This window comes from Antedon mediterranea, chromosome 3 (assembly GCF_964355755.1).
Source record: "Antedon mediterranea chromosome 3, ecAntMedi1.1, whole genome shotgun sequence".
In the NCBI taxonomy this organism is placed as follows: Eukaryota; Metazoa; Echinodermata; class Crinoidea; order Comatulida; family Antedonidae; genus Antedon; species Antedon mediterranea.
In genome coordinates, this window is record NC_092672.1 from 7,594,818 (window position 1) to 7,607,714 (window position 12,897).

A 12,897-nucleotide genomic window follows, 5' to 3' on the forward strand; every position below is an offset into this window, starting at 1 on the left:
TTGTCCGGGTGGTAAACATCCGGGGGGTAACTGTCTAGGGGGTAGGTGTCCTAGAACCATCATATTGAACCTATAATTTGACCTCAAAGGTCTTCAATAATAATCTTATTACGAGTGGTGTCAGTCATGGTAATCACACTATCAGTAGTGTCAGGGTGTGTTCGGTTGCTTGATGTCTTCCTCCAGTCATATTGAACCTATAATTAGGAATAATGATATTACTAAATAAGGTGTATCGCAAATAGCGTGAGCGATGCATGATGAAAAGGAATCGGTAGCAATAGCGCCTCCACCAGTATATAAAGTTGTTATTATACGGTGGCGCTATTGCTACCAAACCCTGACCATCATGCATTGTGCAATGACGTTCTTCGCGAAACCAAGCTATTTATGATAAATCTTATGAGCAGTTCTATTTTAAAAGAAGATAACCCGTGCATTTTTTTTTCTTTAAAAAGAACTGAATAAATTGAATAACATACATGTATGCAGCAATAAAAACTACTACTTAAAAATAAGTTATGATAAAAATAGATTAAGTGTAATGTGAGCTGCCGTAAAGAACGTCTTTCAATTTAATCTGAAATGTCCATTATATAAACACGAAATAAACTTTTCAAACTATTTTTCAAATTATGGTTCATTTTTCTTTGTTATTCAAAAGTTGTTACCAATTTTTCTATTAAGAACAAACATTTGAACATGCTGATTGTGACTACAGTACCATCGAGAAAACATCTACCTTTGCACACATACTATCCGTGAAAAATATTCCCCGAGGAATACTTCCTCCTAAAAGTTGGAACTCACGGTACAGCGTGCTCCAGCGATCATCGAAAATGTGTTTAACAAAAGGTCCTTGGGGTATAGATTATTACGTAAAAAAAAAATTCAAACTGTATTTTTTGTGATTATTTTGAGAAAGATGTGGCAGTTACCTCATTACTGAAGACACACTGAGAGAGCCAGATGAAGAAACCTTGCAAAGAATTCATGATGACAAATATGTATTCCATTACTTTGGAACTACTGAAGAGGATGATTATACCAAAAATCCATGGCAAACCAACAACCGGAGTAAGCAAACCCAAGCCGTAAACCAAGGACCTTAAAATAAGCAAAGTAAATCACTATACAGATTATCGCTTAGAGGTGAAACATAATATTTGATATTCGAGAGAGAATGATATTTTGCTTGAGTGTGAATATATATATTTCCCGAAGCGCAAGCTAAATATCATTCTCAATGGGATCTTATATTTCACCGATATCTGTTATATTGTTTTTGTCTTGTGTGGGTTCGTCCCACTTTTATTATAGTTTTCTGTTATAAATATAATAATATAAATATATATATATATGCACATTTATGTATTTCTCTTATTTATAAGGTACATTGCTAAAAAATACATATCTTTTGAACAGTATATACATAGGCTAAGATTATATCTGTTATATTCAACAACCAGTAGAATAGCTGCTGGGTCGGCTAGCTAGGCCTTGTGGTTGTGGGCGATTTGTTTATGGATGATAACGAAACATACATGCAAATAGCAAGAATAGGCCTACTAGATAATTATAAATGTTTGTAATGATGATTATGCAAATTCAGCCTCTTTTAATTCTCGACATGACTTAGTCATATGACACCATAAGATGTAGTCTAGGTTTTAGAGCGAAATTAGTAAAACGTAAAATATGTTGGCACATATAGCGTTTCATACATATTATAATACTTAAGCTCATAATTTTTAGACATAAAGCGAAACGACTTAGGAAATGTTTACATAAGATGATAATAATACGTAATAATGTATATAGATTATGTTACCGAATAATAATTATCTGCTGATAAATCGGAAAAGATATATCATTATCTTATCACGTCATAATTATTCAATTTACCTAATTCGTGTGTATGACGTCTTATCGTCTTTAGATTGTTGTGGAAGTCGAGTTTTCTTGAAAGCTATATACCCAATGACCACAGTTTGTAGGAAGATGATCTGGAAAAAATATATATATATATACTGGTATTATTAAGCTGTAGGTCTAATGTTGATTGGTAAGGTGTGATCGGGCCTTTACTGTTGTTGCCTAAAGTGTCCGGCCGTAACTCCAATTCTTTCCCACACTAAATAAAACCTCGGGGAGCTTTCCTAAAAATATTGAAGTTGCATTCGATAGATTTTGTAAAGGTTTCACAAAACGGGCATGGAATAAAAGAAGGGAGATCAACAATGAAAGTGATTAGTTCTTGTAAATCATGTATTACTTTTATTAATGTTACTTTTTGTTGTTGTGCATAATTTAGTTTCCTTGTAAATAGGCCTATTGTTAAATCATTTTTTTCTCTAACCTTTATTTTACTTACTCTGGACGCACCTTAATTCAAGAAGTGTGCCACTGTTTCAAAAGTGTAGCTTCCAAATCAATTATATTATTAGAAATCAGACTTTAAAAATAAATACAATATTTCAAACCACACCAAAAAAAAAAGTCAACAAACAAAACAAAATAAGACAACATCAATTGTGGACCAGCGGAATTGAAACGAGATTTATCGTATTTTTCTAGCACTAAATTTTCACTCTACTTACCAGAAGTGTAGTAAGCATTGGTATAATAAATGTCCAGATTGCTATGTCCATATTTAACCAGCACCTGTAGTAAAAAGCGGATGTCTAAACATAACTACTTGTTTTGATGTATAACTTAAAATTTGTCCTTACAAGTTAATTCAAAATTTCGAAAATGGCATACTACCTATACTATACATTATAATACAAATATATCTTACACGTCATCAGAAACGTAGTTGTCCTTTGTACATCCAGCCGTCACTCCTACGATTATACTAGGCACTATCCAGCCAAGATAACGACTAAATAAAAAGCGTCGTTCGTGGTTAACAAACGGGTGTCTGATCTTCATGTACACGTCTGTAGACACAATTAGCATCCATGTGAAAGCGGCTAAAAGACTGTAATGTAAACAACCAGCAATAACAGCACACACAATCTGGAAAATAAAAAGATGTCAGTGACGTAACGGCAATTTTCATCAATGTATAAACACACTTTCAATGTGTTATGTTAGACAAAAATGTAAATAAAATTAAACTCTAATATATTATTAGTGTAAGATTCCTTTTAAGAAAATTTTTTTGTAAACAGTGAAACGAATATAAGAATAAACCTGAAAAATAAAATTTAGTGGTTCTTATTTAAAAAAAACAGATGTTAAAATCTTAGTAGTAGGTTATATAGCATATTCCATTGCTACAAAAAATATATTTGTCCAATGAACAATGTAGTGATGATGTGTGCTACAAAAATAACACGTACCTTATTCTTAACATTCGCTCCAAGTAAGAAATACACAAAATTGACAATAAGAAGAGCCACTACCAGATGGCAAAGTATCTTATGGCGCTCAGAATTTCTTAAATTTCTGAAATAGTAATTCTGTCTGTTATGAAAAGTTAGGCAAAAAAAATATAATGTAACTGTGTATGAAACACATACAGTATTCATGAAAATTGCAAGATACAATAGAGCCAGTGGGGCAGCAAAAGAAGAAAAAGAAATATATTTAGAAATTCGAAATAATCAGTGTTTGTGGCTGTTGCCGGTACCAAGTATGAGAGACTGTTTAACATACTATTAAGAAGAAACATAGACTCGAATTTAATACTGTAGGCGAAGTGTCTAGGTATTCATCCGACATTGCAGCGCTTTCAATCAATTTCTTATTTAAGAAAAGATAACTTACTTAAAACTGTATACAGTAATCAGGGTTATGATGAGAAATATACTCGAAATAATAAGTCCAAAGTTTGTAAGAGTTGATAAAATCTTGTCATTACTTGACTAAAAGATAAGAAACAATATACATGAAATTTAGTTCAACCGTATATAACATTTTAATGACATTCATAATATTCTATACCTTTATCGTTTTATTGTTGATATAAAGTTGAATATATATTTTACCGGTATCGGTTTCATCAAAACGACAAATGACGTCATATGTGTACAATTGCATATCACGCCGTCGGCATCATTTACAGTAGAACAACCTTCAGTTGACCATATCCTTTATTAAAAGAAAACATTACTATTATTTAATAAAGATTAAATAATGTACATTATGATGATACCTGAATAGAATTGCTGTGCCTTTTAAACATTATAATCATATCGTTACTATTATTATAATCATATCGTTACTATTATTATAATCATATCGTTACTATTATTATAATCATATCGTTACTATTATTATAATCATATCGTTACTATTATTATAATCATATCGTTACTATTATTATAATCATATCGTTACTATTATTATAATCATATCGTTACTATTATTATAATCATATCGTTACTATTATTATAATCCGTTTAACGTGATTCTCTCGTGTTTATCACTGTGTATAATTGTTTCAGCAAGACCATCATCATAATATAAACCAACATTATAACAATCATCTCATCACCGTCGTGATCATCATCACCATCATTATCTTCACCATTGTCATGATTGAGGCCTACTTACGCAAAAGGGTTTTCCTCTTCAGTAAAATGACACAAATGTTCATATTTCATGCTCAAAGAATCTTTCACAACATCCTTTAAATTCAAGAAGGCAGATTCGAAAATCATATTTAGCAAACAATACTCATGTAAACAAATTGTGCGTAGCGAATGTGTACATATGTTCAGTCATCTCATACGTACAAAGTAAGGACATCAAGTTTAAAATTAATTCGTATGTTTATTGATGTTATCGATAGATGGTTACAATACATAGCATTCGCCGATCCACCAGTACCACCAATAAACAATTGCTACGTATTTCTACCGTTATTATGCATTATACCTCATCCTTATATCAAGCATATCACAGTACACCGGTCCAACAGCCACTTTTAAAAGAGAACGAAATCAGTTTAAGGTACCAAATACCGAATTATTATTTTGTTCTTTATTTTATTATCAGCATACCTTAATTGGAAACCTGATTTCACAATCAATACTGAGCTCGTTGCCTTTGTTGTCATATATGTCTATAGTAACAATATCTGATACACTTTGAAGCGTTGGGCTGTCCCTTTAAAATATAAATTATTCAATTTGAAGAATTAAGCAATTGATAATTTAAAAAATAGTAAATATAGACATAAGCAAGTCCAAAATATACAAGTAAACATTTTTCAACATGATTGATAATACAAACAACACTAAAGCATGACAAAATAATAAAGTAAATAATTTATATGAACACCGATTCTATAATTATAAATAAATGCTTTTTTAGTTTGAAATATTTCCAGCATTATCATTTTCGGATTCAAGTATGCGAACACTTTTTTTCAGCTGTAAAAACAAATAGAATATGCGTAATATAACGACAAACTTACTGACTTTCTACATAAAAATAAGCAGTTGAATTTACATCATTTTGAGTTGCAACCACTTGAAACGGTCCATCTGAATAAATTACATTACAAAAATAAATATATATTTTTCGATTGTTTACATATATTTGTTCATATATATTTGTTTACAAAAATTGATATTACCAAAAATATCAAACCATTTACCGAAAAATCTTAATGGAAAATGTCATTTAATCACTTTTTCACATATATTTTCAGTTTTTTAGGAAAAAACCCTACATTGGTCATTTGAAATAGATAACGCATAATCCCATACCTTTTACCAAATAGGACTTAGTTGAAGTCGAGAAAGTAATGCTGTCAGGTTCAGATGTTAAAGGGACGTCTTTTACTTCTGGCGAACTAGATTCAAAATGTATGCTAACTGAAAAGAAATGAATAATTTTTGTTTATTCTAACTTCCAACTAATATACAAATCTTAAAATTATAAGGAGCAATGTAAATTAGAAGTAAGATAACTCTGATGATATTGTTTTATGGTAAACCGTATGTTGAATGTGCTGAAGTGAATAAAAAAAAGTTAAAGTAGATGATAAGAAGCTTAAAAGATTGAACCGCTGAACTTTAACTACTTCTGTGACACCAGATGTACGGTATCAATAAAGTATGGAGTGAACATGGTATGAGGAGAATAATAGAATTGTCTTTTGGAATAACCCAACTAGTAGTATTTTGTTACATTTTACATATATCTGAAGGGATGCCATTTTAAACGAAATTATATTTACCACCGGGTTTTTCTGAATCAGTCGAACAGATCGTCATAATATTCGTTGAATTGGTAGTAGATATACCAATACCAGTGGTAGTAAGATCATTAGTAAGACTATGCATATCAGGTATGTTTGTTGCACTGGTAGTTTCTTGACTTGTACTTTCTGGACTTGTGCATTCTGGACGTGTAGTTTCTGAACTAGTAGTTTCTGGACTAGTAGTTTCTGGACTTGTAGTTTCTGGACCGGTAGTTTCTGGACCGGTAGTTTCTGGACTTGTAGTTTCTGGACCGGTAGTTTCTGGACCGGTAGTTTCTGGACCGGTAGTTTCTGGACTGGTAGTTTCTATACTTGTAGTTTCTGGACTGGTAGTTTCTGGATTGGTTTTTCTGACTGTTGTGGTAGGTATCGTGGCACTCCTTCTATCTAAAAACGTACGGTAAACATTTATTTCTATTTTACATAAAAAAAAGGCAAACATCTCCGATGAAGGAACAAGAAATTAAACGATTTCTTAAACACATGGACACCCACGTCATATTTACGTAATTTGTGTGCAGAAAAATGGTAATAAATAATCTGAATGATCTATACTTTCAGATTTGGAAGAGAATATGTAAAACAGAAGAGGTTTTGATGTGACAGTATGGTATACACCAGTGGAAAGGGTAGGACAAAATAAGTGAATAATCAATAGTGGTGGATGGTGATGTGGTAATCTCTGAACATTGAAAGGAAGGTAACTGAGTGAGTACATAAAACACTTTTTATATTTTCTAATTTGGATTATTTTTTTCTTCAATTGTTTAAAAAGATATAATATGATCAAGTTCAAATTAAAGATTTACCCATTTTTGATTTCAATTACGTCACCTGCAACTCAAGAATAAATAATCCCAAAACACTCACTGGAGTTTGTTTTTGATATCATACACTTCTATGTATTGCATACCCTCAAATCAATTCTATTTTGTATCAAACAAATTGTGGTTTTTAGTATCAAAAATAAAATTTGGTTCATCTTACCGTTATACACAACAACGTTAGCTGAGAATCCTCTGTATTGTGAACTACCGTCGGTTCGAAACATAACAACCAACGAGTTGTTTGAAGACAGTATCACCGGTGGTAATACAAATCCTGTGTACTTCACAATTCTGTCTTCATCTTGAATAGAAACATAATCGCTGTCTTGTTCAAGTTGGAAATCGGTAAATGTAAGTAACAGCAAATATCCAGGATATGTATGTAACGTCCAGTTGTAACTGACGGATTTCGGATAATCGTTTGGGTAATTTGGCGATGTAATATTCTTGGACTGGTCTGGATATATAAAGTACTCATTGAATACCTTTGTATCTTCAAAGAAAATACAAAGTTACAATTATTAGTTAGAGACACAATTAATCAAAAAACAAAATTAAATACATTATAAACGATAGAAAAAATAGGTGTGGTACGCCGTAACGTTTGTCTAAAATAACAACTTACCGCCAAATTCAGGTACAAAATGAAAGATTAGAAGCAAGAATAAAAGAATAGTTTCCATGGTAACACACATACAAGCGAAGAATACAATGATCGTACAATATAATAATTTAATGCGTGTTGTTTCACAGAAAACATGCAACTGACTGAACCTAAGATCTGTCCATTTTAATTACCTTTCTATATTAATATTGTACCAATTGTTTTTCTAATTAAACACAACAACTTTTACATTCATATCAGTATGAGCATGAAGTATCCTTGCATCAGTATGGATTGTACCAAAGGTTGCTTATTAATTGTCGTAATGCATAAGTCCATGCCTAGTGTTACTAAGGACAGAAATGAAACTTTTCAATGAGTAAACACGATTCAAGTATGTATCCATTGTGTCGGTTGGATCGGAGTTCAATAAGCCTAATGTACGTCAAGTATTCATCAATTAAGCTGACTACTTTTAAAAGACTCGAATTGAAAATATAAGATGTTTCTTAAGTGTGGGTTAACAATTAGACGTCAAGTGTTTGATTTCGATGATTCTAAACTATACTAAACGATTAAATACAATCCATACTATTCTGTAAGGTTGGTTCTCACAAGTGATTATTCGAACAGTCGCTTGTGATTGGTTAACATACTTACGTTGCGTCTACGTCATTGCGTTACGTCACTAGTGAGAACCAAGTATAAAGAAGTGTTTGGGTACATATTGTATTTAATCGTTACAGTATAGATTAGAATCGTCATCGCATGTATTTAATCATAATTATAGCTACTCGGTATGGATTGCACTAATAATAATATTATTAATTAGAGGTGCTTTAGTTAAAAAATAATTTAAAGCTACAATATTTTACTTAAACATTGGGATCAGAGAAATTAGAACCCAACTCATTGCATAGTATTATAGTAATACCATAAAACCCCCGATCCCTTGGTGCACCTCTATCCAAGGGACACATTTCAATGATCTGCGTCATGGTAAATCCCTAAAAGACTACGGCCAATCCTTTTTCAGGACACCTCTATTAAGGGACTCTTTGTTGGGTCTCGAAAGTGGACGCCTAGCTTGTTGATGACATTATATGAAATAAAATGATTCATGTATCTATTTTAAATAAGATTGTAATTCTACCAAGCGCATAAAGCAATATCAATTCTATTTCACTTGTATCTTGATCGCCTTCATAATGTACTGTACGTCCTTCGTGTGCGGGAACGGGGAATTGGTCTTAAACTATAGAGGATCTGAATGATATATAATCGATTAATTTGTTTTAAATCACACATATTTACCTTCAATACAATCAACTTCACTGATGTAAACATTATCAATAGCTATGCGTCCTATATTACCCAGGTGTCCCGTAGTGTATCCACGAAAAATCACATAGTCTGGAGTATAATTAGCATAAAGAATAGCAGTAGCAAGTGTCCATTTATTGTTCCCTGTAGCATAAATATTATTCAAAATCTTGTAAGACGTTGGACCAATGTAATGTTTTACAACTAGTCGCTGCTTAGGACTTGAACCGCTCATGTAATAATAAAACTGAACATACACACATCTCCAACTTGGTGGTAACTCTGGACTTTGGATAGCCGCAATATGTTCAAGTCCGTTAGAAGATTTAACAGAAATGTAGTAATTGTCTGTGAAAAAAACAACAAAATATTCACGGGAGCGCTAACATAAAATATCAGTGGGTATATATTAACGATTGACCTGGCATAAATTTAAACATAAAGCCCTGTCTGCGCTACCAAACTGACAAAACAAAGGGTGATATATGCCCATGGTAGTGATATGACATCATCATTTCCATGGGCACATCACATTTTATTGTCATATGACAATAGAATATGATGTGCCCATATATAAACATTTATATAAAGTTTGATATTGTAGACAGAGCTTTAATAATGTGAATGAAAATAATAACAATTATTCAGAGGTTATTTAGACACTAATGATATGCATTGTGTAAGACTGTGTATGCATTTTATATGAAAACACATACAGGAAACGCCCACCAAAGAGAACAGGTGCTAAGATGCCATTAGTCTCTTAGTTAAGTTCCCTGTCAATTTTGTTCTTATTAATTATGCATTTTTGCATTGTTTTTAAAAAACATTAATTTACATTGATGAATGAAATAAAAAAATACGTGTACTTATTTGATGAGGTGGGGAAGGAGTTATTGTAAGCGGTTGTTGGTACGAACATTTTCTTACCAGTTTCAACTGGTTTGCCTGTGTATGGATCAATATTGTTTTCTTCCATGGAGCGTTTCCAAGGCTCTAATTGAATTCTATTAACCCATCCATCAAAATCGTCTTCAAAGTCAGAACAAAAGCCTGCAATTTCTGGAATGTAAAAATTACTAACAATTTCAGGGTTGAATCTATAATTATATTTATATTTTATATAAGTATATAATTTGAGAACATCCGTAAGTAATTTTCTGGTGGGACTCGAATCCTCACAGATCACTATCTTTCGTACATCTCAAGACCTTAGAGCCTTCGCCGATTGTTAGTATAGGATCGATCGATCGAGTTAAAGAAAGTAGCGAAGGTATGATAATTGTATAACCAATATTAAAGTAAAAAAAAAAAAAAAAAAAAAAAAAATTTAGTTCAAGAGATGGGTATAAGAGATAAACTGTTTATCAAAAATGTAATTACTCAGTCGTCATTAATTTAGATGTAATTGTTATTTAGATTTTATTTTTGTTCGAACTGGTAATAGTATTTGCAAATTCTCACAGAATATTAGTTATATATTTCGACACTCAGGCGACTAGACAACTTTACTGAACTGAACTTTATTGTATGTCTATCAGAGAACAGTCTCAATGAAACGTGCAACAACTACAGTAAAATGTTGCAGTCTCGAAAATACATTAAATTGGATATGTTCAACTTACCGTTAGTTAGATACACAATGACGTAAGCTGAGAATCCTCTGTATTGTGAATTGCCGTCGGTTCGCAATTTAACAACCAACGAGTTGTTCGAAGACAGTATCACCGGTGGTAATTCAAAGCCCGTGTAGTCCACGATTCTGTGTCGATCCTGAATGAAAACATAATCGTTGTCTTGTTCAAGTTGGAAATCGGTAAATGTAAGTAACAGCAAATAGCCAGGATATGTATGTAACGTCCAGTCGTAGCTCACGGATTTCGGATAATCGTTCGGGTAATTTGGCGATGTAATATTCTTAGACTGGTCTGGACATATAAAGTACTCGTTGAATACCTTTGTATCTTTAAAGAATAATACATTTTAAATTAGATACAATTAATGAAAAAAAAAAAATAATAAATAAATGAATAAATAAAGTAACGTTAGTCTAAAATCAGATATAACGCTGTAATTAATAACGTTATTTCAACTTTATATATTAACAACTTTCTATAATTCCTTTTATTGTATCTTTAGTCACTGTGATCGTTTTAGAGTTTCGGTTCGATTTCAACGGAAACCGTTTGTGTCGCATAGAGTGATATGTAGGCACATTCGTCAGATGGACCAAGGCAATAACAACAGGATGCTGAGCTTTGAGAATCAAGGGTTTATCTGTGGCTGCGACACGATCAGTTCCACGCTCCTAATCAGACAATGCGGAGAATATAATACAATACTCTTGTTATTTTCCGCAGCTGCTAGACACAAGATCAAAGGACTGTTACCTGTTCTTGGCAAGTGTCCTGTAGTTAGATTTAGTTGCATGGACGATGTCTACCACTCTTAATATGATAATCGTAACATCGTAATAACAACTTACCACTAAATGCAGGTACAAAATGAAAGGGTAAAAACAAGAACAAAAGAATCATTTCCAACAGAATAATGTCCATGTAACAAACAAACAAGCGAAGATAAAATGACTGCACACTACGGATAATGTTTGTCGTTTCACAGAAAAGAAGCAACTAACTGAACCGAAGATCTGTTAAATTACCCTTCTCTGTTGATATTGTTTCCATTATTAAACACAAAAATCTTTAATTCATGAAAATATCACTGCAACATTAGTATGAATTGTACCAAAAATTACTTATTAATTGTCGAAAGGCATTAGTCCATGCCCAGTGTTACTAAGGACAGAAATTAAACTTTTCAACGAGTAAACACGATTCAAGTATGTATCAATATATTGTGTCGGTTTGATCGGAGTCCAATAAGCCTAATGTATGCCAAGTATTCATCAATTAAGCTAAATACTTTTTTAAAGACTTGAATTGAAAATATAAGATGTTTCTTAAGTGTAGGTTAACAATTAGACTGGATTTGAGTTTTATGAGTCTTACAATCGGTTCCCAATAGCGACGCATAGTTATGTCAAAGGTAAAAAAATGGAAATTTCGTTCATGTTTAAAAAAAAATGTTAAAAAATTGTAAATATAAATATATATTTTTTGAACATTTGACACCAACTATAGCTGTCTACGACAAGCGGTACCAATTTTTAAAAAATCGGCGGCCATCTTTTTTTAACGTCAAATTGTGAACCTTTGCGGTAGTCCGAATTTAGTAAACTTTTGATATATGCTTTTGAGACCATATTTTATTGTAATACATCAAAAAACATTTTTTTTTGCAGTTTTTTGGAGGTTAGGCCCTTTACTTTCATATTTTGACTACAAGCTTAAAGAAGGATACGGATACATATTGTATTCAATTGTTATAGTTACTCAGTATGGAATCAATTACAGGTGTATCTTAATAATTAAGCTACACCATTATAGTTAAAAATAGGAGTGATTCAACAATTAGAACAAAATCATTGATATCAACAATACAGTAAACCCTCCTTTGGACACCCTTAGTATCTTACTTAGTTAGACTTACATAACCTTGCACAACATTCTGATCTTGTTGACATCTATATATAAATTATGGTTAATTCTGACATAGGCGAGCACAATGGAAAAACTTCAGATACCTATCTTATCTATCTCAGATGTACCGCGAAACGTAGATTTAATAACATTAGTTTCCACTATTACGATTGTTCTATATTTCTATCTTAGGAAGATATTAGTTTTATAACAAACTTTATTTCATCGGTAGATTTTTAACTCTACGCGCGGTAGAAGTAATATCCGGGTTCACGGTAAGGTTTGTCAATAACCTTGCAACTTCCTGCATGGTTGGTTTCAACTAAGTTGGCCGTTGGTGGCGAAAGCCATTTTAGTTTTTTATTTATTTTCGGACTGCGC

At 32.2% G+C, this 12,897-nt stretch overlaps 1 protein-coding gene across 1 annotated transcript; it reads right to left on the reverse strand.

The window, feature by feature from the left end:
* Positions 1-10,368, reverse strand: LOC140043973 (uncharacterized). The gene is made up of 17 exons (XM_072088457.1): positions 10,358-10,368; positions 9,905-10,074; positions 8,966-9,322; positions 7,208-7,540; positions 6,197-6,607; positions 5,724-5,831; positions 5,429-5,498; positions 5,013-5,118; positions 4,564-4,637; positions 3,996-4,098; positions 3,775-3,872; positions 3,348-3,471; positions 2,801-3,021; positions 2,601-2,664; positions 1,906-2,006; positions 939-1,107; positions 1-197 (listed from the first exon to the last, which is right to left on the reverse strand). Exons 1-17 carry the CDS (start codon positions 10,366-10,368, stop codon positions 84-86), a joined length of 2,634 nt encoding a protein of 877 aa, XP_071944558.1. The 3' UTR covers positions 1-83.
* Between the last annotated feature and the right edge of the window lie 2,529 nt (positions 10,369-12,897).

Excerpts from the sequence above, each read along its gene's own strand:
- LOC140043973 (XM_072088457.1), bottom strand. Across the intron at positions 5,499-5,723 it reads TAAGTCCTATTTGGTAAAAG|ATGGACCGTTTCAAGTGGTT; the intron begins GTATGGGATTAT and ends TAATTTATTCAG. Across the intron at positions 4,638-5,012 it reads AAATCAGGTTTCCAATTAAG|GATGTTGTGAAAGATTCTTT; the intron begins GTATGCTGATAA and ends TTGAATTTAAAG.